Source organism: Echinops telfairi, unplaced genomic scaffold (genome assembly GCF_000313985.2).
Source record: "Echinops telfairi isolate 266 unplaced genomic scaffold, ASM31398v2 ScPeMD7_7400;HRSCAF=8409, whole genome shotgun sequence".
NCBI lineage: Eukaryota > Metazoa > Chordata > Mammalia > Afrosoricida > Tenrecidae > Echinops > Echinops telfairi.
The window spans coordinates 33,134,274-33,159,964 of NW_022111300.1; the positions used below are offsets into that span (position 1 = coordinate 33,134,274).

A 25,691-nucleotide genomic window follows, 5' to 3' on the forward strand; every position below is an offset into this window, starting at 1 on the left:
AAAATAATTTCAGTCAGCAAGAGATATATGACAGGTAAGGAAACTAGGGCACAAGAATTTGTCCAAGTTAAGAAATGGGTGCAAAATAAGATGACACTATTAAACTATATCTACTTCAGTCCGTGAATTACTTTCACAGCAATCTTTCTCAGTAGCCAGGGAGCTATTTCTCAGAAATTAGCATCATACTTACCTTTTGGCTTTTAGCACATGGAGAACAGCCCTCAAAAACAGCTCATCAAACTCAACCTGTAGTTTCTCCAGGGAGTAGGGCTGCAGGGCCAATCCCAAGCCTTGATTGTGGTTCACATACTGCGCCCAATGGTCACTGACATAACCGAGGGTCATCCTGAGGATGAAGACAGGCAAGGCATCACTTACACGGGCTCACTCAGCGTTAGTGCCTCCGCGATGATACTGGAAGCCGGGAATGATTCGACATACACTGACTGAGCACTCGGTGTCTTCCAGGTTCTGAAGGGAATGCTGTGATACAAAATTCAAATCTACCAACCCCACTCTCGTGGCGTTTGCAGTTAGTAGTGAGCAGTCCATAAAAGGCGCCTGGGTCTGTTTGGCATGTTCCAGAAACAGCAGTCAATGAGACAGGGCGCCTGCTCAGACAGGGCTCTGTCAGCCACTGGGAGGGACCTGGCTTTTCTACGGGACTCAGCATGAGTGACGTGAGCTGGCTCACCATTTGAAGGAGCACTCCAGCTCTTGTGAGCAAACACTGGGGGGGGGGGGGGGGGGGGCGGCCCAGGGTAGAAGCAGGAAGGCAAGTTCAGGGGCCCCTGTGACATTCAGGTGAGACATGACTCCAGTGAAGCAGTGGAGGTGATGACAGACGCTGGATTCGAGAAACAGCTGGGTCATTGGCGCGAAAAGACACACGTCTTTCACACTTGCTCATCTCGAGCAATGAGGGTATGTTTAAACCGGTGACAGGCCATCTTTCTCTTTCTTAGTAGCACCTAACAGTGCATTCAAGAGATGCAATCGAAGGTGGTCCCACTTAGAATGGGAGAAAAATGTAAAGCAGAATTCAACTCCATAAAAATAAAAAAACTAGACTCAATGGAATGGCAGAGAAACCAGAGTGCTCCCCGAGATCACTGTTTGACCCGTTTATCCCAGAACCAAATAATGGACTGGCCTATAAAATAATACCAGGGAGAAATGTGCTGCTTTGAATAATCAACTCTTGTTTGGGCAACATTTGCCCAGAAGCAAAGAGTGGGCAAGGGGGCCAGGAAACTAGAGGGATGGAAACCAAAAGCCGGGGTGGACATGGGTGGAGGGCCAACACACTGAGTGGACAGCAGCCATGTCAAGGAACAATGTATGCATGGCTTGTTGAATGGGAGACCAATTTGTGGTGTGAACTTTCACCTAGATCATAATAATAAGGTTAAAAAAAACAAAATGAAGAAAGAAACCGATGAGCTGTGTGAAAGGCGTTATGTTAACTACATGAACGATGCCAGGTGGGAGACAGATTTAGCGCTAACTGCTGGATGGAGGAGCGCAAAGCGCATGAGCAGCATTCACGAGGGCCTCCTGGGTAGTGCTGGAGGGAGAAGCCTGAGGATCGTGAGTGAGAAACGGAACCCACAGATGACCTGAAGTGAGAGGCTTTGACCCACAAGGGAGGGCATGGGAAGCATCTAGAACTGATCCCCTAACAGCAAGCATGTGAGAGAAACCAAAGAAAGGAATTTCCATCACAGCCTGCTAGCATACTCAACTATGAGTATTACAGGGAATTAGTCAAGCACAGGCTGAATGCTCAGCTGCAAACAGGAAGAGGACCAGGTATAGTTCCTAAAGGGTTACTCAAAGAAGAAACCCAGAAGGCGTGGCCCTGGTGCACAGGAAGCACACAATCCTCAATCTGTCTGCTGGCCAAGGGCAGGGTGCATTTACAGCCTTCCTTGAGCAAGCAGAAGCAGAAAACCACCATCTAGATAACAGGCAGATAAGCTTTCCCCCTTTTAAGAAACTAACTCTCCAAGTTGCCAGCCATCCCTCCTCCCATCTGATCTATCCTTCCTCTCTACAGACGAGACTCTCTAGCCCTCGAGAAAGGGGACCTTGCCCCAGCCCCCAGCCTCACAGGGCGTCCTGTAATCGTGACGAGACTTTCTAAAGTGGATGGGCTTATCATTTAAAGTGAATTCAAGTCTACTTAGTATGGGAAAAAGACCTTTAATTTTGCTGGCGGAAATCTAGAAGGGGGAAGTGTTTTGCTCTGGATTTTTAAAAATAGCATATTTATATGCTACAATGACATAACAATGACCCAATAAGCACAGAAATACTGATAATGCATAAATAATGCTAGAAAATTCATTCAAACAAAAGCAGTGTGGATCTGCTCTATAAACCACCCAATTCACACAAAGTTTTTGGTTTTTCTTTTTTTTAAGGAAGACTATATATGAGAGGGCTTCCAAAAGTTCATAGAAAAATGGAATTAAAACACAATTGAATAACAATAATAACATAATTAATCAAGGATTCACAAGGGTGGGAGAAGGAAGGGGTAAAAGAGGAGCTGATACCAAGGGCTCAAGTAGAAAGAAAATGTTTTGGAACTGTTGATGGCAACATATGTACAAGTGTGCTTAATGCAACTAAATGATGGATTGTGATAAGATTTTCAAGAGCTCCCCCAATAAAATTATTAATTTTTTAAAAAGCCAAAAACGTAATAAAGGTGTTCATGAACTTTCTGAAGCCCCCTCATATTTACTCAGACACTGTATAACAAAAATGGAAACACACTGTCCACTCCAATAAACGACAGGGCTGTCCCAGTGTAAGATCGTGGCCACCAATTGGTAAGTCTATTAATTTTTTTTTTCCCAAATGAAAAAGTGAAAGAGAAGCAAAGACCAAATAAGCGGTTGCCGATTTGGCACAGCCAAGTCACAGTGCCAAGGCAAGAGCTCAGAGAGAAGAGAGTAGAGAGAGCAAAGGGCAGGAGCACATTCCCACTGACCCCTGCTCTTTCCTGTTCCACCCCACAGCCCTCTTGAGGCCCTTGATGAACTCCAAGCACAGCTACCTAACAGCACACTTCAATTTGAGATAATTAACCCAGTATCTTGGCTGAAAACACTGAGAAAAACAAGAATTCTTACTTTTCTAGCAGGGTAAAGAGAGACATAAAGTACAACACTAAATTCTGTAACTCCAGTTGAACAGTACTGGGGCCAAACGAGGATGATGGATGTAGCGATGGCAGGATTACCTGATCATATAGCCAATGCGTTTCACAAACTGCCTGTAACGGGCCCTGTTAAAGGTCTCTAACCCCACAGCCAGGAGTTCCACTAATGAGTTGGCAAAGGCAAACATTTTCATCATCTCTTGAGGTCTTGTCTTTTCAGGTACATAATCACCTAGAAGTTAATCAAACAGGAGGAAAAAAAACGTATCATTACTCTGGACAAACACTGAAGGCTACAGCTATACATACTACGACGACGAGGAAGCCAAACCAGTGGATGAGCAGTAACAATCCCCTCCTGGCCTGGAACCGACTTCAGCCGGAGGCTCAACAAAAACATCTAGGTTTGGTCGTAGGTATTTGGCCAAACAGTGGACAGATCTAAATGGGAAGCAATAAAGCTAGGGAGACATCTACTCCTTAGAATGGTCGATCGGTTAGGATCAAAAGGACAGCATGTAACCAAGATCAAAGTTCAGAAGGGTTAGGAAGAAGGAAAGGAGGAGGACTGGGAACAGAAGGAAGTGAGGTAAGTGATGTTACAGGTGGGGGTTGCAATCAACGACATGAAACAAACATGTATGACATGCTGAATGGAAAACTGATGAGCTCTGTAAACCTTCAACCAATTCACAATAAAAAGTTTGTAGGGGGGTGGGGGGATAAGCTCTTTTTTACTTCTCTATCAAGGTGAAATGGGAAACTTGCAACAAAGTACAAAACTCAAATAACTCATTGAAGTTGGGCAATGGTGCAAGCTAGTTGGCCTTCTTGAACTTAACCACCAAGCAGGAAATGTCAGCCACAAGAGAAAGGAAGGAAACATCAAGGTGGTGCAATCATGTCTCTGCAGCAGAGCGGGGCAGAGGGGACCATGAGTCAGGAGCCCGCACATGTCCGTAGGCTTGCCGCTTCACCAATGACAGAAAACATTCCCCTACCTTTTGACTTGAAGCCGAGAAGATGCTGAAAGAGCTCCTGAAAGGGTAACTGTGAGAAGAGGGTAACCAAGTCGTCTTCACTAAGGAGAATCCAACTGGTCTCGGGGTCTTCATCCTATGGGCAAAGCAGCACACTCATGTCAGCTAAGCGGGCAGATCACTCCAGGGTCTAGAGCAGGTTTCCCAAAACAGGCAATACCACCCCCTGGCAGGCACTGGAACAGTACGGTGGGCCCCAAGAGCAGATGCCTACACTTTATCATGGTTGATGGGTTCTCACTGCCAGCGAGTCCTGACTCATAGCGACCCCACAGGAGGACGGGGGAAGGACTGCCTCTGTGGATTTCCAGAAGTAACCTTTTACAGGAGTAGAAAGCCTCATCTTTCTCCCAAGGAGCAGCTGCTGGTTTAGAACTGGTGACCTTGCGGTTAACAGCCTAATCACTAACCACTACACCACTAGGGCTCCTTCAGGGCTATAGTACAAATTACTAGCGGGGCACACTTTGTTTTCCTGAAAAGTGGTGGCAGGACAAATAAGTTTCGGACCTAGGGTGACAATAGCTATATTATGTGCATGGTGCCCATGTGGGATTCTCACAGGGAAACTGTGCACTTTTCCTCCAAGACAGAGCCAGTCTCAGTTCCACAAATGTACGACAAATCCCCTTAAAATTTAAATATAATGGGTTTTCTTAATCATTTTATTAGGGGCTCATACAACTCTTATCACAATCCATACGTGCATCACTTGTGTAAAGCACATTTGGACATTTATTGCCCTCATCATTCTCAAAACATTTGCTCTCCACTTAAGCCCTTGGCATCAGATCATTTTTCCCCATCTCCCTCCCCTCTACCCCCATCCTCATCCCTTGATAATTTATAAATTGTTACTTTATCATATCTTATACTGTCCGACGTCTCCCTTCACCCACTTTTCTGTTGTCTGTCCCCCAGGGAGCAGGTTGTATGTAGATCTTTGTAATTGGTTCCCCCTTTCCACCCCACCCTCCCGATATCACCACTCTCGGCACTGGTCCTGAAGGGATCATCTGTCCTGATTATGTGTTTCCAGTTCCTATCTGTACCAGTGTACATCCTCTGGTCTAGCCAGATTTGTAAGGTAGAACTGGGATCATGATAGTTGGGGGGGTGGGGAGGTAGGAGGAGGAAGCACTTAGGAACTAGAGGAAAGTTGTATGTTTCATCGTTAAAACTGAAATATAATGTTATGTGTATCTGGGTCATATCTACCCTTCAGTAGTTGAAATGGTTCTTAAATTTCCATCCCGAATAAGGTCATTAAAGCATTCCCCTACCCCCATCCGACGGGATGAACAACAAAAATGTGGGTAAAGGGAGACAGCAGTCAGTGTAAGACATGAAAATAATAATAATGTATAATTTGTCAAGGGGTCACAAGGGTAGAGGGGAGGGGAAAACAAGAGGAGCTGATACCAAGGGCTCAAATAGAAAGTAAATGTTTAGAAAATGATAATGGCAATATATGTACAAATATGCTTGATACAATTGATGTATGGGATGTCATAAGATCTGTAGGAGACCCCAATTACAAATCCCTCTAGAGCAGTGATCTTGCTATAAAATCCTCATTTATTAAGTGCCAACCAAGTTATTTTAGTTCCAATTCTCTTCTCCCCAAATCAAGACCTATTCTCATACCCACAAGAATTCTCAGGAACCCATTAGCATCTGCCCTGGCGGCGCAGTTGGGTGCGCGATGGACTGCTGACCACAAAGCTGCGGCACACGAGAGCGCTAGTTAATGGGAGGAGATGTCGTACATTACCCACAAGCACGACAGAAACATTCGGACTGTTCTGAACCCAAGAGACTGGCTTGTGGGCACGAAATGCTCATCCAATGGAGAGCCATCTTCAAATGAAAAAGATCTGGAGATGTTTGTTTGGGGTTCTAAGCAGAACCTTGGTGAATGCCAGCTCTTCATTATTTGTAGCCCCTCACCCTGGAAATGGGTTAATACGTCCAAGAAAATCCTAAATGCAAACCGTACATAATGGCAACTGCACCTGATGGAAAATGTGCATGAAGTGGCTACATTCAGTTTCCCGGTTCTAACCCTCCCAGATGAACAGAAGGGTGGAGCAGAGCAGCAGAGCACACCGGCTCAGAGCAAGGGCCCTGGAGGCTCCGCCACGTGGTGACCATGCGAGTCAATGACAAGTGACTGCACTTCCCTCACTGGTCTCCTCTTCTATCAACAAGGGGGCAAGTCTACCTAGAACTCAGGGGCCTGTTGCGAAGGCTCAGTGAAGTAACGTCTTTGCGGAAGGTCCTTGGAAGGACATCAGCACCTAAGGAGAGCTCAGAACCTGCGAATAGAACTCACAGGCAAATCTGAAAACTGAAATCCCATCCAAAGGGCACTCTGAGCTCATTCAAGTGGATACTGTTTCCGGATCAAGTTCCAGGAATGTTTGCTAGCTTATGCACCGCTGTCTGCATGCCATGGTTCCATGCTGCTCACTGTTCTTCGGAAAGTTCTCTGAGTGTCCGTGGCAGGAAAATACTTCGTTTAAGTACCACCCTTTCGTCTGTTAGACGCTACCTGGCAACGCTGTACATTTACTCTGTGTTCTTTCATACGAAAGAATCCCACATGGCATTTCTAAAACATGGCCTCAAGCTCTTCGGCATTTCTCCCACTGGGAAGTGGGGTTTAGGGGAGGTGGGGTGGGAGTTAATAAGGAGTAACAACAATGAGTATGAGAAGAAAATGTTCTGAAATTGATGTGGTGGTGATCACACAACTCTTCTTAATGACGGAATGGTTTAATTGTATGATGTGTGGATTATATGCCAGTAAAACTATTTTTTTAAATAGCAGACAGCACAGTTACCTCTTCGCTGCCCTCATCCACTAGAGTCCAGGTCCCCGACGCTGGCCCCAAGGAGGACGAGTTCCACTCACTGGGTCTCATGTGGCACATGAACTCTGCCCGATTTCTGAAGGACAAGAGGAAGAGCTCCAGTCAGGAAACACGGAAAGGCCCACAGGGGAGCGTTCCCGATCATCTCGCCCTGACCGTATGGACAAAACCATCAGTGGCCTCATCTTCAGACCCCACCTCCAAATTAGACCCCACCTTAAATTAGCACAAAAAATAAGGAGCGGCTACAAGAATCATCCAGGACCCAGGCCCGCATTTCAGTGGCAAGATCACGATCACTCTGGGTCAGTGGCGATTCATTATCTCAGAAAAAGCAGTTCCCCTGGGCAGACAGCGGGGCCACCGGAGGGCCGTGATCCACACAAACTGCAGCACATCCTCAGCCCGGCCCGGCCACCGACGTGACAAATACAACTTACTGGATGTTTTTCAAGGGGGGCATTCTGCAAATAATGCAGAGGCTTGCTTGAAGCAAAAAGAAAAAACTACACCTAGGTGCAAAAGCATTCTGAGCCCAATGGACTCTACCACAGGCAGCAATTGTCTCCTACCACCTGATCCCCGGCAGTCAGAACGTGTTGGTTGGATCTGACGAGTAAGTGTAACCAGAAGTTTCTCCTTTGGTAGCAGCGCAGTTCCCTGTCCTCTGTCCCTCCCTCTCTGCTGGCCCTGAATGGTCACCTCTTCCTGCCTTTAACCTGGACCTCCAGTGAGGACTCCCAGCTCCAGTTTGAGTGTGGTTCTTTCAAGTGAGCGCCACGCTTGACAAGTCCGCTGGCACGTGCCGTGGGTCTCCTCGTATGCATCAATGACCTCATGGGTCTCCCCACTAAACAGCTCTCCTTTGCACTGCCATGTCTTAGGACTGCTACCGTCCTCTCCGACCTGAGAATCTAGAGGTAGGCATTCTCCATCTTTAGTACGCTCCCCAATCCTTTCCAGAGAAAAGGGATGGCCTTTAGGATCCCCTCATTCTCCTCTGCATGGCCATTACCCCAATTCAATTGTGGAGAAGAGACAGGCTTTCCAGGCCCTTAAAGTTAGAGGCAGTGACACTATTACGGGGGAGCAAGCACAAACCCAGCTTTCTCTCTTGGTGCTGGGCTAGGTTCCGGAGTCAGACGCCTGTAATCGCTCAACTGTGCAGGGGCACATGTTCTGGAAGGGTGTCGTAAAGCCTGAGTAAGAGAAATGTGTGGTGTACTGAAAACCCCGCTGTGTTTTTGACTCTGGCAGGACCTCATGTAAAAATACATTTCCCCACGGTCGTGCACCCCCGCAGATGCACTCCAGGCCAAGAGAAAAGCCCCTCATTCCAGCCAAGCCGATCTCCCCTGGCCCCTTCAGAGCTGTCCTCACACCAAGTCTGGCTCTTTGCTAATACCACGCCCCTCCAAGTCCTCTTGGACTGAACCAGCCCAGGCTGTGCCTCTTCAAATACCTGGCTCATCTAGGGTGGAGCCGCCTGTGCTTTGTGGCCTTCACTTCTACTGCACCAATGGTAACTTGCCAATTTAGCACATTAACCTCTCCGACCACTTTGCCATTAAATCTCTTCTTCTATGGGAGAACTCCTACTTTTGTGTCTTCGTAACACCTTTCACAGTAGCCTCTGTGACAGGAGGAGAAGTCTGACTGTATAAATACTCACAGCGGGGCCAAGAAAGGCTCTCATCATTTATACAACCCAAATAAAAAAGCCGTTAGAATGGGTGCTTCGAAAGGAGGGGTCCCAAACCATCCAAACTTTGACAAATCAAATTCTGGAATGCTGATGGTTCTTTGGGTCTGGGCAGTGTAGGAAGCCCATCTCTGAGAAGAAGAGGCATTTACAGAGCCCTTCCACACTTACTTGACAGGAGACATCAGCAGGGCTAGGGACTGCATAAAGTGAAAGACTCCTGATGGGTTATTCAACACTTTGATCTGAAACCAGCAAAGGAAAAAGCAGGTTGGAGAAGGCCAACAACTCAAGTATCCATAACCCTCGGTCCCTAGCGTGACAACAAAAGCAGGTGGAAAAGGAACCAAAAAGTGGAGCTGGCACGTAACCCCCAAGTGTGAGGCCACAGCTCCTGGTCAGCTGGCAGCACTGACTCAGCTGTCTCAGAGAGTACAGGTAACTGGCCAGGTTCCACCAACGACCTGTAACAAAGAACAATGCCGCTCATTTAATCCAAAGAGAAAAAGGTGACCAAAAGGGGAAAAAAATCCTTTTATCTACCTAAAAAGTCTCAAAACTTTTGCCACCAGAAATATTTTTTGGACAAGGAAATATAAAGAGGTTGAACTTGGCTGGTTGATATGGGCAAATGTCTGGTTGCTAGGGTCGGGTAGCCCACGCTGAGCTAGATGAGAGTGGACCACGCACACCAAGCCCTGCTACCATTTAACAAGCTTCGGTCTGTTTAACCTGGCCTCCCTGTGGGGTGGAAGGGATTCATTTAGGAAGCTGTGCTGGTGAACCTCCCTGCACAGGAATGTAACACAATGAACTACGGCTATGCTGTCAAGCCAGCCACCACTGAGCGTCTGCACTGGCTCACTACTTCATCAACAGTGGGTGGTCCCAAGGCTAGCCGCATGAAAACACTAATGAGTAGGCAAGAGATGCATTTTAGGTCTTTTAATTTAAAATGTCTGTCCTTTTAAGAAATCCCTTTTAGGTGGGAAGGAGGGAAATTTCTTCAGGGAAAGCATCTAAGGAGACATCCTCCCCGCGCCCCCACCTCCCTGGCATCAGACCGATGACACACCTGGATGAAAGGAACCGCCCACTTGCTGACGCCAGCCGGGCATCGCAGGATGTGGTTCAGGAGGAAGAGGTGGTCTCCAGGAGAGCCGGCTCGCTGTAACACTGCTACCTGAACAACAAAGGACACACGGGCGATTTCGCTATTTAAAAAGGAGGGCAACTTACCGTGGGCAGCGCCAGGAAAGTCACTCAGCCAGTGTCTGAACACACCTGCGGTAACCTCTCAAAGACCGGTCACACACAGGATGTGTGGTGATGGGACGGAATGAGCTGCCTTCTGACCACACAGGGGCAGTGTGGCTGATGATCCATGTGTGCCAAGGTAAAAACTGCTTCAGCTGTTTCTAAGCAAATTCAGATTTCACTGTCTGACAAATGAACTGCTCTCATGTGAACAGGTATGTAACGGGAAATAAGCAAATATATTCTCAACAGCCTCTCAAACCCCAATCGGTGTATTGAAGCAAAACCTCTTATTAAGAACGCTGAAGGGAACCCCGGAAAGCCCTGGAGGCAGTTCTGCTGAGACCTGAAACCTGGAAGCACAGGTCCACCCCTCTGGAGCACACGAACCCTTTCCTGGATTTTTCACATCTTAATGCTTTTCTTCTGCTGCTTAAAAAATACAACATTTTTTTAAAATTTTGACTAAAGTGCAACATTAAACATCAGCTCAAAACTCAAACTCCTCACCGCTGGGTCAGTTCTGACTCACGGCAACCACAGAACAGGGCAGAACAGCCCAGTGGGTTCTGGAGACATCTTGGTTTTTTAATCATTTTATTGGGGTTTTACAGCTCTTATCACAGTCCATACATACATGCACTGTGTCAAGCACATTTGTACATTTGTTGCTATCAGCATTTTCAAAACTTTTTCTTCCTACTTGAGCCCTTAGTATCAGCTCAATTTTTCCCCTCCCTCATGAACCCTGGATAATTTATTAATTTTTTTTTCATGTCTTACACTGACCGATGTCTCCCTTCACCCACTTTTCTGTTGTCCATCCCCGTGAGAGGGGCTTATAGGCAGATCATTGTAATCAATTCCACCTTTCTCCCCCCACCTTCCTCTTACCCTCCTGGTATCACTACTCTCATTATTGGTCCTGGATTCCCTGTTTCCAGCTCTTTATCTGTACCCATGTATATGCTCTGGTCTAGCTGGATTTGTAAGGTAGACTTGGGATCATGATAGTGGGAGGTGGGGGTAGAAGAAAGCATTAAAAGAACTAGATGAAAGTTGTATGTTTCATCGGTGCTATACTGCACCCTGACTGATTCATCTCTTCCTTGTGACTCTCTGTAAGGGAATGTCCAACTGTCCACAGATGGCCTTTGGATCTCTACTCTGCCCTCCCCCTCATTCACATTAATATGATTTTTTTTCCTGGGTCTTTGATGCCTGATACCTGATCCCATCAACGCCTCATAGTCACACAGGCTGGTGTGCTTCTTCCATGTGGATTTTGTTGCTTCTCAACTAGATGGCCACTTGTTTGTCTTCAAGCCTTTAAGATCCCAGACACTATATCTTTTGATAGCCGGGCACCATCAGCTTTCTTCACCACATTTGCTATGCACCCATTGTGTCTTCAGCGATCTTGTCAGAAAGGTAAGCATCAAGGAATGCCAGGTTATTAGAACAAGATATTCTTGCGTTGAGGGAATACTTGAGTAGAGGCCCAATGTCCGTCTGCTACCTTGATATTTAACACATGTACATATGTACATACACCTATTTCCCTACCGTGATATATAAATACATTTACATATGTACATGCCTGTATTTAGATCTCTATAAATGCCCTTTGCATCCTAGTTTGGAGACTACATCTTTAGCTGCTGACCTAGCGGTTAGCAGTGCAACATACACCCCACTACACCACCAGGGCTCCTTAAGCATAAGAGGATAAAAAGGGAAAAATACGTGTGGGGCTATTTCTGAACAAACTTCTATATTCTGATGCACATCTAATGTTAAGCTTGGTCTCCTTCCCATTCCCATTTCTTCCTAATGGCCAGGGGTCATTTTAGCATAAGGTTTATTTTAAGAGCAAAAAACACTTAGCATGTGTCATGATCAAAGAAAATGCCATTCACTTAACTCATCGGGTGAATTAGCTAAAGAAGCTGCTGAAAAAAGCTATGGTGAAAGCAGAGCTCATTCTCAACTCCCTTCAGTCCCGGGACATGAAGGTGAGGCCATGCCTCTCTGTCCCCTTACCAATTTCTGCAGCCAGAGCAGGACATCGCCGTGGAACTGCGTGTCCTCGTGAATCCTCCTGGTGAACGTGAACAGGACACTGATGCACTCCTTGAGGTGACTCAGGTCAGAGGGGATGCTCTCCGTCTGTTTAGACGCTGGGATGGAGAAGAGGATTCAACGAGGCCTCCAGAATTGGACTGTTTTAAACACATGCCCGCCCGTGTTCATCACCATGTTAGTTACAATAGCAGAAAGGGGAAGCAAGCCGCAGGCTCGCCGAGTGGATGAATGAACACACACACTGGGGAGCAGTCGCACACTGACAACAACAAAGCCACCACGCAACTCGAAGCACAGACGAACTTGGAGGATGTCTGCTACGTGAAATTAGTCTCAGAAGGACACACGTTGTGTATTATAAAAAGTCAAGACAAGGGTCATGGATAGAAACATCCTTTGATGGATACCAAGGATGGAAGGGGGAGAGGAGGGAAAATGTCTAACGAGGTAAAACCAAAAGGCAAACTCACTGCCATCAAGTCGGCTCTGACTCAAAGCAACACTACAGGTTGGGGGAGAATGAACTCCATGGTTTCCCAGCCTGTAACTCTTTCCAGGAATAGAAAGCAAGCCTCATCTTTTTGCCATGGACCCGCTGGTGGTTTCGAACTACTGACCTTACTAACTAGGTACTCACTGCCATGGAGTCGATGCCAACTCATAGGTGACTCAACCCTGACCCTACAGGACAAGGTAGAACTGCCCCTGTGGGTTTCTTAGGCTCTTAACTCTTAACTCTTTACAGGAGGAGAAAACCCAGCCTTTCTCCTGAAGAGCACCCAATGGGAGAAAAGTTGTAATGACAGTATTGTTTCAATTTCTACTAAATATACAAGAAAGAATTTAATTTTGTGAAATTTAAAGTAAGAGAAAATGAACTTCATCAAAATTCACAGTACAACAGTCTTACAAACAACAGCCTCCCCTAAGTAATGAAAAACGACGGTGGAGCATGGTGACTGATCTCTTTAAGAACTGTCTACATGGGAGCAGAAACTAGAAAAACTCGACAGGAGCCTCTGGGAGCTATGAGTCTGCGTCCATCGAGGAGGAACAACTCGAAAAAGAGGAAAAAGGAGGGGAGAGTGGCCGCATACCCCAACAATGTCATCACCTCACCGACGTGCACACACAGAGTACTGGGTTCAGCGTATGCCCTGCTGTGCAGACGCTAAGACAGTGGCTCTCAACCTTGCTGATGCCACGACCCTTTAATACTGTCCTCATGTCGTGGTGACCCCCAAACCATAAAATTATTTCCGTTGCTGCTTCATAACTGTCATTTTGCTACTGTTATGAATCAGGTAACCACTGTGAAACAGTCGTTCGACCCCTAAAGGAGTCACGACCCACAGGTTGAGAACCGCCGCTCTAAGCAACAACAAAAGTAAAATAAAATATCATTTAAAATTCATTCTATGTGGAAAAAAAATTAAATTAAATTCATCCTATGTGAAGATCAGCAGATCAGTGGCTAACCCAGGTCTCTGGTTAGTTAAAAAACCTGGGACAGGGGGAGGAGAAGGGATACATTTTTTAACTTTTGAAAATCCTGATCTCTCTTCTGGAAAAAACAAATTGTACCATTCAATGGGTAGAGTGAGTGCTTTTGTACAACCTGTCACTGACATCCAGGGATTCCAGCTCACAGGGAGCCTACCAAGCAGGGTGTGACTGCCCTGTGGGGATGTGAGGCTGTCAATCTGCACGGGAGTAAAAACCCTCCCCTTTCTCCCACCGAAGGTGGCTAGTAGGTTCAAGCAGTTGACCTGGTAACAGGTTAGCAGCCCAAGATGTAACCAATTACATTACCAGGGCTCCTGAACACGTTCTGTAGTGAAAGCTACCTTTTTGAAACCTCTAGTCATATGGAAAAACTCAGATTATTTGATCTTCAGTTAAAAATTAAGTAAAATAGTCCAACAAGCTAGATGAGCATAAAGCAAACTGTGTAAGGTTTTGTGACTTCGTTTCAGAATGAGAAACTATATAGACTCTGTAAGTAACATAAACTAAGGCCACAAGGAGGGGCATCAATGACGTTTAAAGCAAGAGTTTTGCATCTCCAGAGACACAGAGCATGGCAGTCCACAGGAAAGGGAGACTGGCACAGCCTGCTCCCCAACCGAGAGAGCGCCGAGAGCGGGACACACACCGACCCCACAGGACAGGGTAGAACTGCCCTTTTGAGTTTCTGAGACAGTAAGCCTTTATAGGAGTAGAAAGCCTCATCTTTCTCCTGCAGAGCAACTGGTAGTTTCAAACTACTGACCTTGCAGTTAGTAGTGCAACGTGTACCCCACCACTGGGAAATAGCAAAGACCAATGGTACCTTGTATACCATTTCCCAGACAGTCTTTGTAACCAGACTGCATCCCTATATTGTTTCCTCATTTTAGATTGTGAAAAGGAGTGAGCCCTTCATTACTTACACACCTCCACCTTGCTGATGAATTGCCAACGATCTCAGAAGAGCCGAGCTATCCAGCAGCGCATAGATGTACGACTCCACTTGTAGCCTCGAGAGCACCGACGTGTATGAATGCAGAGCCAGGGTCTGGTGGAGGTGCTCGGATTTGGCATCAAAGAGCTTCTTGAGCTCACCCAGTGCATTCTCGTTCATCTCCACCCTTTGGTAGCGATGATAACCTGAAACTTTGACTTGATCTGCACAGACACCCTAGGGGTGGATGAGAGGGTAAAACAGGAAACCAGTTACTCTTTGCGCCTGAAAGAAAATATCTAAGTGCTGCCCTCAAGGAGCTTAGTGTCTCAGTGAGAAGACAATACCACCATGTAGGGAGAACAGTACACGCGAATATAAAATTGGGTGCCAATTACAAACGGGGTGTGCGTTCAGATAGGGAACAGACATCAATCTAAAGAAGTAGGTGAGAAGAGGGGCAAGAAATGAGAACGCCTGGACCCTCAGACACTCTTGATGGATGATCTGCCTTGCTGGCATCGAGGTCAAGATATCTCTCCTAGAGATCAAGACACCTCAACATCCCTCTGTCCTTACCCTCATCCTTCCTGCTTCTGCCCAAATGGAAAAGGCTCTTTCCTTACCACTGTCAACCCTGAAACGGTCTGCTTTCTGTCAATATTCGCAAATGTTTCCCTCAACACAGACTCGGCAGAAAGAGTGGCACACGTCTCCAGTAAGTGTGGGCTGGGGTGGAGAGAAATCCCACGGCTTTTCCTGAGACTCCTCCAGCTTCCTTCACGGCCACACTGCTCAAGACTGGCTTTCTCTGACGCTTCTCTGACGCTTGATGGTCCCTCTGGCTCCACTGGGCCACAACTCACTGTCCTTCCTGTTAGCTCATCTCCTCCTTGCTCCACCACCCTTTCTTGACCCTCGCTACTCACCCAATGTTCACGGCACGAAGGCAAGGTCACAGATCAACGGCCCACAGCTGCATCTGGCCTGATTTCCTTGGCCCAGGCACTGTGCAGTTAGTTACCAACATGGGCAAATCAGGGTCCCTCCCATAAAAAACACAGATGTCTAGCTGGCCTCTCTTGGAAAATCAGAGCCATGGTGATGCTGGATCAACAAAACAGAGCTCAAGGGCTGCTGATTCATCTTCCCCAGGCCCCACTGTCCCACCCAGCCTGCTTCATGCCTTCAGGGTTCCTGGCTGACCTCTGTATAGTACTCCAAAACCCCACTGCCATCAAGGACATATATGCCAACTCACAGCGACCCAATCAGACACGGTACAACTATCATTGTGGGCTTCAGAGATGGTAACTTTAGGGGAGCAGAAAGCCTCATCTTTCTCCCGCAGAGTGGCTGGTGGTTTCGAACTGCTGTCCCTGCAGTTCGCAGCCCCGGGAGTAACCACTACGCTACTTTGGCCTAAGGCAGGGTCAGTGTGAGGAGGAGCCAGCCCCAGCCAGCATCACAGGAAGGGCAGCTCCACTGTGAGTCTCCCACACTCAGGCAAGCTCTTTAGGACACGTACCTGGGCAATCACCTGCTCCTCCTTAAAGTGCCACAGTCGACTTTTAGCGTTCTGGCAATCGGCCGTCAGGGCCACCAGCTCAGCCTCGGCCAGCAGCAGCTGCTTCCTGCACCGGGAGTAGTTCAAAAGCAGCTCATAAAATTCATGCCTGTCCTGGTGGGCCATGCTGTCAAATTCTTCCACGTAAGACTCCACATTTTCCAGCCAGGAGCCCGGCTCGAAGATTTTCAGCTGTTCCTTAGTGAAAGGTGTTAGCTCTCCTTGAGATGGCAGTTCCGGGTAGAGTCGTTCACTGCGAGCGACGGGTTTCGCAGCCACCAGAGCTGGCTCGTCTGCAGTCGTCTCGGGCGGCAGCTGCGGATACAGCTTTCTCACTCGGGGTTGCTGAAAAGCGTGGGTGGCTTCAAAAAATCGCTGCAGGCCCACCCCGAGTAGCACATCTGAGGAAAGACCCAGGGCCGGCGTCCCTTCTCGCCTATGAGGAGTTTCTCCGGCCTGCAAACCCCCCACTTCCTGCTGAGCATGAGAAACATAAGCCAGCAGGGTGCTTTCGGAAGCTCTACATTGGACCCATTTGTTCTCCTCCACTGCTACCAAGTTCTTGGGGGTCTCCACGTTGGTTCCAACAGTGTCTCCCAGGTCAGCCCTCTGTTTGATCTCTTGATCCTCACCGCAGGCTCGGACGTCTCCCCGCTCCTGTCGGGCCTCCGTGTCACTGGTCAGGAGCTCAACATTGCTTATCGTTAAGGAGGTGAGGGGTACATCGACCATTTCGCTCTCATTTTGTTCGTGGGCATCGTCCTGCAGCTGGGAAGCAGTTACTTGCACGAGGTCTTCTTTGATTTCACAGGCTGGAGGAAGGAGTTCCTGCGCTCTGAAAGTTTCTGGAAGGGAGACTTCATCGGGCTCTTCCCGCTGAAGGATGTCACATTTCTTCTTTTCCTAAAAACAGGATTCATACTGTGAAATAATCCGTAACAGGAACGGGAGCTTTCCACATGAGGTATCTGGAAACTGTACATACACTCTGCATAGTAACACTTAGCAATCAGGGTCTAAATTTACTTCTCATGCAAGGGGTTTGAAATCAGTGCTGCGTGGTGTGAATATGTGGAGTTTGGGAGTGTCACAGCTCTAATCCCACAAGGGGAACAGATCACACTAAAGAGCAATTATAACTTCAGAATGGGGCACCATCTGAATGAGCTTGCTCTCCTTCCTGCCAGAGACAACATGGACCGGACCGTCTCTGAGCGCCTCACGCCCTGGCAGGTGCTTATCTGCATCTGGATAAGTGCATGTGGTCTGAAGCTCAGCAGAAAGAGCCGGAACAACTTCAGAAAGCACATCAATGATAGCTTACAGCCCAAGAGACTGAGGTCAACACCGGTGAGGCTCTCCTCACACAAGCAAAGACCTGCAACAACTCCCCCTGAGAGAAGAATCCCCGGAAATAAACACAGAAGGACTTCGAAGAACAGGGACCACCTGGGTGACCTCCATAAGCAGGCTCTGCTGCGAACCTGGTGGGGGGAGGGGGAGTGGGGTGGTTGGGGTTTAAACACCAATCTCACAGCCACTGAGTTCATTCTGAATCAGAGCCACCCTAGGGGCCAGGGCAGAACGACCTCTTTGGATTTCGGAGACTTTAAAACTCCGCAGGAGTTAAGAGTCTCTTCTTTCGCCCATGGAGCAGCTGGGGGTGGGGTGGGAGGTGAACCGCTGACCTTAGCAGCTCAATATAACAGCCCCCTATGTCACCCGAGATCCTTAAGAAACCTTTAAGGGTGTTGAATGTTCTCTGGAGAAGACAGATGGGCCACAAACTTGAGGAGCAGCAGCAAATACACCTCTCCTATCCAGGGGCCACGGCGGGTTCTTCTCCGGTGTCTCCCTCAGGCAGTAGTGGGTTCTGTGGTGGGCAGCTACCTGCAAGGTCAGCAGTTTGAATCCACCATCCCTTCCTCAGGAGAAAGAGGAGGCTTTCTACTCTCATAAGGAATTGTAGTCTTGGATACCTAAAGGGGCAGTTCTTACTCTAGCCTATAAAGCGGCGGTTCTCAACCTGTGGGTTGAGACCCCTTTCAGGGTCCAACGACCCTTTCACAGGGGTTGCCGATTCATAACAGTAGCAAAATGACAGTGATGAAGTAGTGATGAAAATCATTTTATGGTTTTTATGGTTGGGGGTCACCGCCACATGAGGAACTGTGTGCAAGGGCAGCGGCATGAGGAAGGCTGAGCGCCACTGCTCTAGGGTTACTGTCAGTCAGAATGGACTGGATGGCATGAGACGGAGTTCTGGCTCCACCACCGCACCTGCCCTGGCGGCCTCCTCTCACCTAAGGCAGGGTAGCCCGTGCACGTCAACTCTCCCCTCCACTGAACGCCAGGAAGCTAGCATGACTCTGGTAAAAGCGGCCTCTGGACAGCTTCGGACTGCACTTTTGTCTGTGGCTCCAGACGGCTGGCCTGTCTGTTTTTAAAGGAAAGCGGCTCTCCTTTAGTGTATAACTCCTCTCTACTGGTTTTAAAGGGCTCAAACTCAGACTCGGGCAACCCTGGATCAAGGGTGGGATGCAGGCAGGTCGGGATGGGGGCTCGGCGCCTCAGCTTCGTCCGGTGGCCATGAGTAGCCCATGAGTAGCCCAGCTCTCTTTTTTCCCCGAGGCTGCAAATCTGTATTTTTTAAAATCATTTTATTGGGGGTTCGTACAACTCTTATCACAATCCTTACATTCATCCATTGTGTCAAGCACATTTGTACATTTGTTGCCATCATCATTTACAAAACATTTTCTTTCCATTTGAGCCCTTGGTATCAGCTTCTCATTGTTCCCCTCCCTCACGAAGCCTTGATAATTTATCAATTGTTACTGTTGTGTCATGTCTCACACTGAGCAGCCATGCTCTCAACAGTCATGGCTCTCCAATTCCTGGAAGACTGACGGTTAGCTCAGGCATTCAGTGACCTCGACGACGACACAGTCATGAATGTGTCCCAGCACAGAATCCTCACCAGCCACGCCACCACCCTTCTGTCCCTGTCACCGGCTCTGGCCAGCCCCTCCTGCCCTCGGGCGGTTCTTTATTTCTGTGCTGGGCTCCCCCAAACAACCCACAGTATCCTCTTGGGCCCTGTGGGTTCACTTGTTTCTTAAGATAACAGCGAGAGCCTGTAATGCATAGAATAAGGAGTCCCACCTGCGTGGGAGATGAAAAGAGTTCAAGAAATGACTAACTCATCCAACAAATAGTTATACTTAACCATGTGCTCAGGCACAGTCCAAGGTTTATTTTTACATGCTTTTCTGGAATCCGGAGGAAGAGCAATACATTCAGAAGACACTGAACTTCCACACCAAAGTCTGAATCTAGTTGTCTGTATCAAATGCAAAATTCCACTTCATTAAAAAGAAATGTTTTAAGACAGCCAGGTTCCAATAGCCTAACATGCGTCAGTTACTTAGCAATAAAGATATGAATAAGACATATATAATTATCATTATAGCTCACAAAACAAAACTCCGTGTGGGAAAGATGTAGGGTTTACAGAACTTTATTTTCAGAAAGAGACATTTTTCTTAAAACTAAAAATGCCTGGGCAGATTAAGAAAAACTCACACTTTGAATGTTTTATCTCCACGTTAAAAAAAAAAGACAAAATAATTCCACAGGAGAAAAAAGAATTTTCAGAGAAATATATAAGCAAATTTTAGTAACATAATAATTATGCTACTACAGTAACTAAGTTCACTTAAAAAACTCATAACAAGTTGCTATCAACAACCACCCACAGGAGATGGAATCTGGGAAATTTCATTTCTGTGCTGTTTGTGTGCGTGTGTACACAGACTTAGATATCATTTTCTGTATATGTGTACAGACTTATAAATCATTTTCTTTTTTAATCAAGGAACCCTGGTGAGGCAGTGGTTATATTACGACCCACAAAGTCAGCAGTTCAAAACCACAAGCTGTTCCAGGGGAGACAGGTGGGGCTTCTTAGTCCTACACAGAGTGACGTCTTGGAAACTCACAGGGGCAGGTCGCCCTGTCCTGTAGGGTGGCAATGAGTCGGCCTCCTATCAAGTAGAACAAATGCGAAGTTTCTAGTCACGTCATGAACTGTATTACGTTTAAAAAGCTATCATTCTTCTCCTGGCTTAGAAATGAGGAGCTGCTCCTTCACAAATGATAAAAGGTCCAATTTTACACTTTTTGCACAATCCTGTTCATTCGATTACTTTAAAGGCAGGGTCTGCTTACCGTCCACATCTGTAGCTCTAGCCTTTGACACAGGCCTGGCACAGAGTAGATAAAAAAAGGCCTGGCCACATTGCCCTATCAGATCCAGAGCCCTCAGGGTGACTCCCCACCCCGCTCTCCCTGAAACAGCCCAGGGAAAGGCCTGGAGGAAGGGTGGGTGTCCTGCGTGTCCTCCGGAAGTCACCAAGAAGCCCTGGTGGTGTTTTCAACTCAATGGCAGTGAATTTCGGAGCCATTGAGTTGATTCACAGTGACCTGACCTGACACCAGGTTTCTAAGACTGCAGCTCTTTATAGGAGCCTGTGGTGTACGTAAAAACGGCCAACAACCTTTCAGCTCGCTTGGCCCGGCTGTGCCGGGCTGCTGGGAGGAGGGATAGCACAAACGGAGACAGCCTCTCCATCCTGGGAGAGAAAACACATCACTCAACTGCTCTCAACTTGCAGGAAAGACCTATCAGTCTTCCCTCCACACTGTCCCTGGTGGGGGAGAGCCAGGTGACAAACTCACGTAGCAACCCTAAATCTCTGCTCACCCACTGAGCCTGTCCACTGCCAGCGCCTAGGATCCCAGCTCCGTGTTCGAGTTGGGGTTCACCCTTCCTCCAGAGACCTCTCGAAACGGCAAAAGCCTGACCTCCAGAGATGTGGATTCCAGCCACTACACTTAGCATTGCAAAGGCTACTTCTGATTCTCTGGTTCTAAAGGAATGAGGTCTACTGGAGCACCTGGCCATGAGGACCTTGTTTATCATACGAGAGCTGATGCCTGATAAACTTGAGTCCTCTAACCATTTCCTAAGACAAACTCCTATACGGCAGTGGGGATATACATTTGCTATGGAGGCAGCGCCGCCTCCTTGGTGGCACTGCCCGTGATAATACTGTATTAGCACCATTTGATGTTACTCATGGCCATCGAGTAGATGCTGACTCACAGCGACCCTGCAGGACAGGGCAGAAGCTCCCTGGAGTTTCTCAGACTGTAACTATACGGGAGTAGAAGAACCGCTCTTTCTCCTGTGGAGCGGCCGGTGGGCTCAAGCTTCAGGCCCTCACCACTCAGCCACCGGGGCTCCTTGTATCATTGACCCTTTCCCTCCTTGAGCCCCATTCTTCTTGCAGCTTCCAGGATACTACCTGCTCCTAGTTCTCCTACCACCTTACTGTGTGCTCCTTCCCACACCCCTCTGACGACTCTCCCCTTTCTCCCGGCCTCTTAGAAATGGAGTGTGGCTGGGTGGGTACAGTAGCTATGCACCCCTTCCCCAACTGCCCTCATTCCAACTCGGGCCTTAAATACCATACCCTAAGGACCACAGGTCTTTACTGCCAGCCCTGAGCAATCTCCCAACTCCAGATCCCCATAACCAGCCCTCCTCAACAGCTCCCTGTGGGTAGTGGAGACATGTATTCCAAATGACCGGTCTTTTCCTCAAAACCTATTGCCCCCTCACCCATCTCCATCTCAGTCATCCTTGGCCGTTGTCTCTCTTATCTACATCATGCGTGGTGCAGGAGGCATGCAGCAAAAGGGAGGAAGACCCTCAAGGAGATGGATGGACTCACTGGCTGCAACAATGGGCAGTAAGAGCAATTGTGAGAGTGGCAGAGAACCCAGCAGGTTTTCGCTCTGTTGCACAGGGTTGCTATGGGTCAGAGCAGACTCTACGGTACCTAACAGCATCTCACATCGAAGCCACAGCAGATCACCTCGCCTCGACCTTCAAAACTCCCCAGCAGCCAAACACTTCTCACCACTTCTGATCCCAATCGGGCCACCGGGAATCATCTCTGGATGACCGCAACCGTCACTTCACTGCCACAGACTCACTTAAGCAGAGGGTCTCTCTGCTTCTCCCTTTGCCCTCTAGTCTCTTCTCAACAGTGACCACTCACTATCTCCAACTGACTGCCATCGAGTCTACTGCAAAGGGTGGCAGCTGGAGGTCCCCCAGAGGTGGTCAGAGAGGCCTGACGGTCAATGTCTTGGGAACCACGTGGAGCACAGCACTACTCAGCACACAAGGGTGTGCCATGAACTAGAACTGACTTCAGGGCCACTAGCATCAACAAGCACCAAGGGCAGCTGGAAATTATAAAGGGCTTTCTGCTATCAGCCTTGCAGGACAGGCTCGGTCTGGCCTTAGTTACTATGTGCTCCTACCTTTTTCTTTTTTCTTTCAATTATTTTATTGGGGGCTCGTGCAACTCTTAATCACAAGCCTTATATACATCCATTGTGTCAAACACATTTGTACATTCTCAAAATAATTGCTTTCTACTTGAGCCCTTAGTATCGGTTCATTTTCCCCCTTCCTCCCCACTGCCCCTCACCCATGAACCTTTGATAATTTACTATATTGTCATGTCTTAACACTGTCTGACGAATCCCTTCACCCACTTTTCTATAGTCCATCCCCCAGGTAGGGGGTTATATGTAGACCCTTGTAATAGGTTCCCCCTTTCTGCCCCACCTTCCCCCCACCCTCCGGTATTGCCACTCTGGTCACAGGTCCTGAAGGGGTCATCTGTCCTGGATTCCCTGTGTTTCTTGTTACTATCTGTGCCAGATTTGTAAGGTAGAATTGGGACCATGACAGTGTGGAGGAGGAAGCATTTGAGAACTAGAGGAAAGTTGTATGCTTCATCGTTGCTATACTGCACCCTGACTGGCTCGTCTCCTCCCTGAGACCCTTCTGTAAGGGGATATCCAGTTGCCTACAGATGGGCTTTGGATCCCCACTTCGCACTCCCCCTCATTCACAATATGAATTTTTGTTCTTTGATGCCTGATACCTGATCCCATTGACACCTCATGATCACACAGGCTGGTGTGCTTCTTTCATGTGGGCTTTGTTGCTTCTCAGCTAGATGGCCGCTTGTTTATCTTCAAGCATTTAAGACTCCAGATGCTATATCATTTGATAGCTGAACACTATCAGCTTTCTTCACCACATTTGTTTATGCACACATTTGTCTTCAGTGATCATGTTGGGAAGGTGAACATCATGGAATGCCAGTTTAAGAGAACAAGGTGTTCTTGCATTGAGGGAGTACTTGAGTGGAAGCCTCACTCAGTCTGCTGCCTTGATACTTAACATATAAATATATGTACGTAGATCTATTTCCTCATCATCATATTTACATTTACATATGTACATGCCTGTATTTAGACCTCTATAAATGCTCTTTGCCTCCTAGTTCTTTCCTCTTTCCTTTTACTTTCCTCTTGTCCCACTACCATGCTCAGCCTTCATTAGGGTTTCAGTAATTCCTCTCAGTTACATTGCCCTTGATCAAGCCCTACCAAGCCTCTTACACTTTCCCTGTCACCAATTCTGGATCACTTGCTGTTCCCTTGTCCCTGGGCTTGTTAATACCACTTCCTTTCCCCCACCTCCCCTTCTCCCATGTCCCCCCAGAGCCGTCAGTCCCGTTGTATTCTCCTCCAGACTCTTTATCCCGCCTAGCTTATCTAGATAGACCTGCAGAGATAATAATATGCACAAAAACAAGACAGGTGCTCTTACGATTAATGAATGTCGACATTGAAAATCTAAGATCAACCGTACAAATATTTTATATGCCTACAGACGGTGCTCCCCCTGCAGAGTAGCTCTCAATCTAAGCATCTCCTGTTTCCATCCCATAATCTACCAAGATCAGGGGCCTTTGGGGTAGATGCTGTTTTAGCAGAGGAAGATACTGAAAGACTGGAACAGTTCTTAGGGCTGTCTCTTAAGTAGCAAGTGATCAGCACCAAAAAATAACAAGCTAGCAAAATGAAGTCATCTATCAGGTGGTTAACATTAAAGGAATGTAGGTCTCTGCCTGAGAGAGCCCAGTAGTCACTCAAACTATCTAAAGGAAATAATAGCACAGGCCACTACTGACTTCCTCATCTGAGTGATCCTGGGGCCACCACTTTATGACGCAGCATAGTAAACAGGTGACAAATCATACCACAGGTGATCAAGGCTCCATGACTCCAGAGTGCTTTGTGGGCCAGCAGTAGGAAATCAATCCACCTACTCTGAAGGATTTCCTTTTCCAACAAACATAATGATCCTGCTGAGGGCAGGGGCTTTTTCCATTTGTGTTTTCACACAAGTCCAAGGAAACTTTCTACAGTAAATCAGTCTGAGCAGCAGAGCTTGGAAGTATCTTCAGCGCTGGCATTTACTCTTCATTGGCAGCCCCGGTGGCACTTACTGCTGGTTAAGCTTTAGGACTACTAACTGCAAGTTCAGTGGTTGAAACACCAGCTGCTCTGTGAATGATAGGTAGGCTACCTGTGCCCCCATAAAGAGTTACAGCCTCGGAAACTATGTAGGGTCACTGTGGGTTTGGAATGTTGGTCAACAAACATTATCAGGTGCCCGGAGGACATGGGGAATAGATCTACGAACAAGACAGGTTCCTCCCTCAGTAGTTCACAATCTAAAAGGGAAGAGAGATGTTGACAAAATAGCCACACAAGGGAGATGAGTGATATAAAGGGGCACAAAGTGCTCCTGGGGTGGGGTGACATCAAGTAAGCAAGGGAAGGTTTCTCTGTAGATGGATTGTCTTAACTGGGACCTCAGGAATAAAACATGCTAACTATGGTTTGGGCTGCTGTCCAAAAAGCAAAGGCTTGAGTCTACCAAGAGGTGCCTTGGAAGGGAGGCCTGGCAATCAACTTCTTAGAAACACAGCCATGGAAACCACTATGAGGCACAGTGAGGTTCTGACACACATGGGGTCACCTGGTTTAACTGGTGCTAAATAAAGGGGCAGGAAGAGGTTCCAGGGGATAGGGAATAGCATGGGCAAAGACCCTGCAGCAGGACAGGGCATACCAACAACCGAGTGCCAGCCAGTTGATTCTGACTCAGGGGGACCCTATAGGGCAGCGAAGAACGACCCCTGTGCAGTCCTGTCGCTGTCAGTCCCTGTTTACAAGAGGAGAAAGCCTCATCTTTCCCCCTCTGAGCAGCTGGCAGTTTTTAATTGTTGGCCTTGCAGTTAGCAGCCCATCACATAAACCACTACACTACCAGGGTTCCTTAGGAATGGGAACGTATGGTTGGAATGGTGGTAGACGTCAGGCTTAGGAAAACAGAAGCTATATCTGCAGGTCCTCAGTCCATGGTAAGGACTATGAACGCAGACATCTGGATAATATGAAACCTTCAAAAGGTTCCAAGCAAGAAAGTGGCCTAGGTACTTTTGTTTTTAAAAATATCCGTCTCAAATGTGTGCATAAGCAAATGTGGTGAAGAAAGCTGAGGGTGCCTGGCTATCAAAAGATATAGCGTCTGGGGTCTTAAAG

The 25,691-nt window shown here is 47.6% G+C and overlaps 1 protein-coding gene across 3 annotated transcripts in view; it reads right to left on the reverse strand.

Moving 5' to 3' along the window:
• Window positions 1-25,691, reverse strand: part of EPG5 (ectopic P-granules autophagy protein 5 homolog) — a 98,917-nt gene that overhangs the window by 70,786 nt on the left and 2,440 nt on the right. For all 3 annotated transcript variants that reach the window (XM_045296294.1, XM_013004729.2, XM_045296292.1), the window contains exons 2-10: window positions 16,107-17,048; window positions 14,572-14,815; window positions 12,094-12,230; window positions 9,869-9,976; window positions 8,965-9,038; window positions 7,062-7,167; window positions 4,177-4,291; window positions 3,257-3,407; window positions 194-349 (exon numbers count right to left, since the gene is read on the reverse strand). In XM_045296294.1, the coding sequence (XP_045152229.1) occupies window positions 194-349; window positions 3,257-3,407; window positions 4,177-4,291; window positions 7,062-7,167; window positions 8,965-9,038; window positions 9,869-9,976; window positions 12,094-12,230; window positions 14,572-14,815; window positions 16,107-17,048 (2,033 nt within the window). The remainder of the gene's footprint in view (window positions 1-193; window positions 350-3,256; window positions 3,408-4,176; window positions 4,292-7,061; window positions 7,168-8,964; window positions 9,039-9,868; window positions 9,977-12,093; window positions 12,231-14,571; window positions 14,816-16,106; window positions 17,049-25,691) is intronic.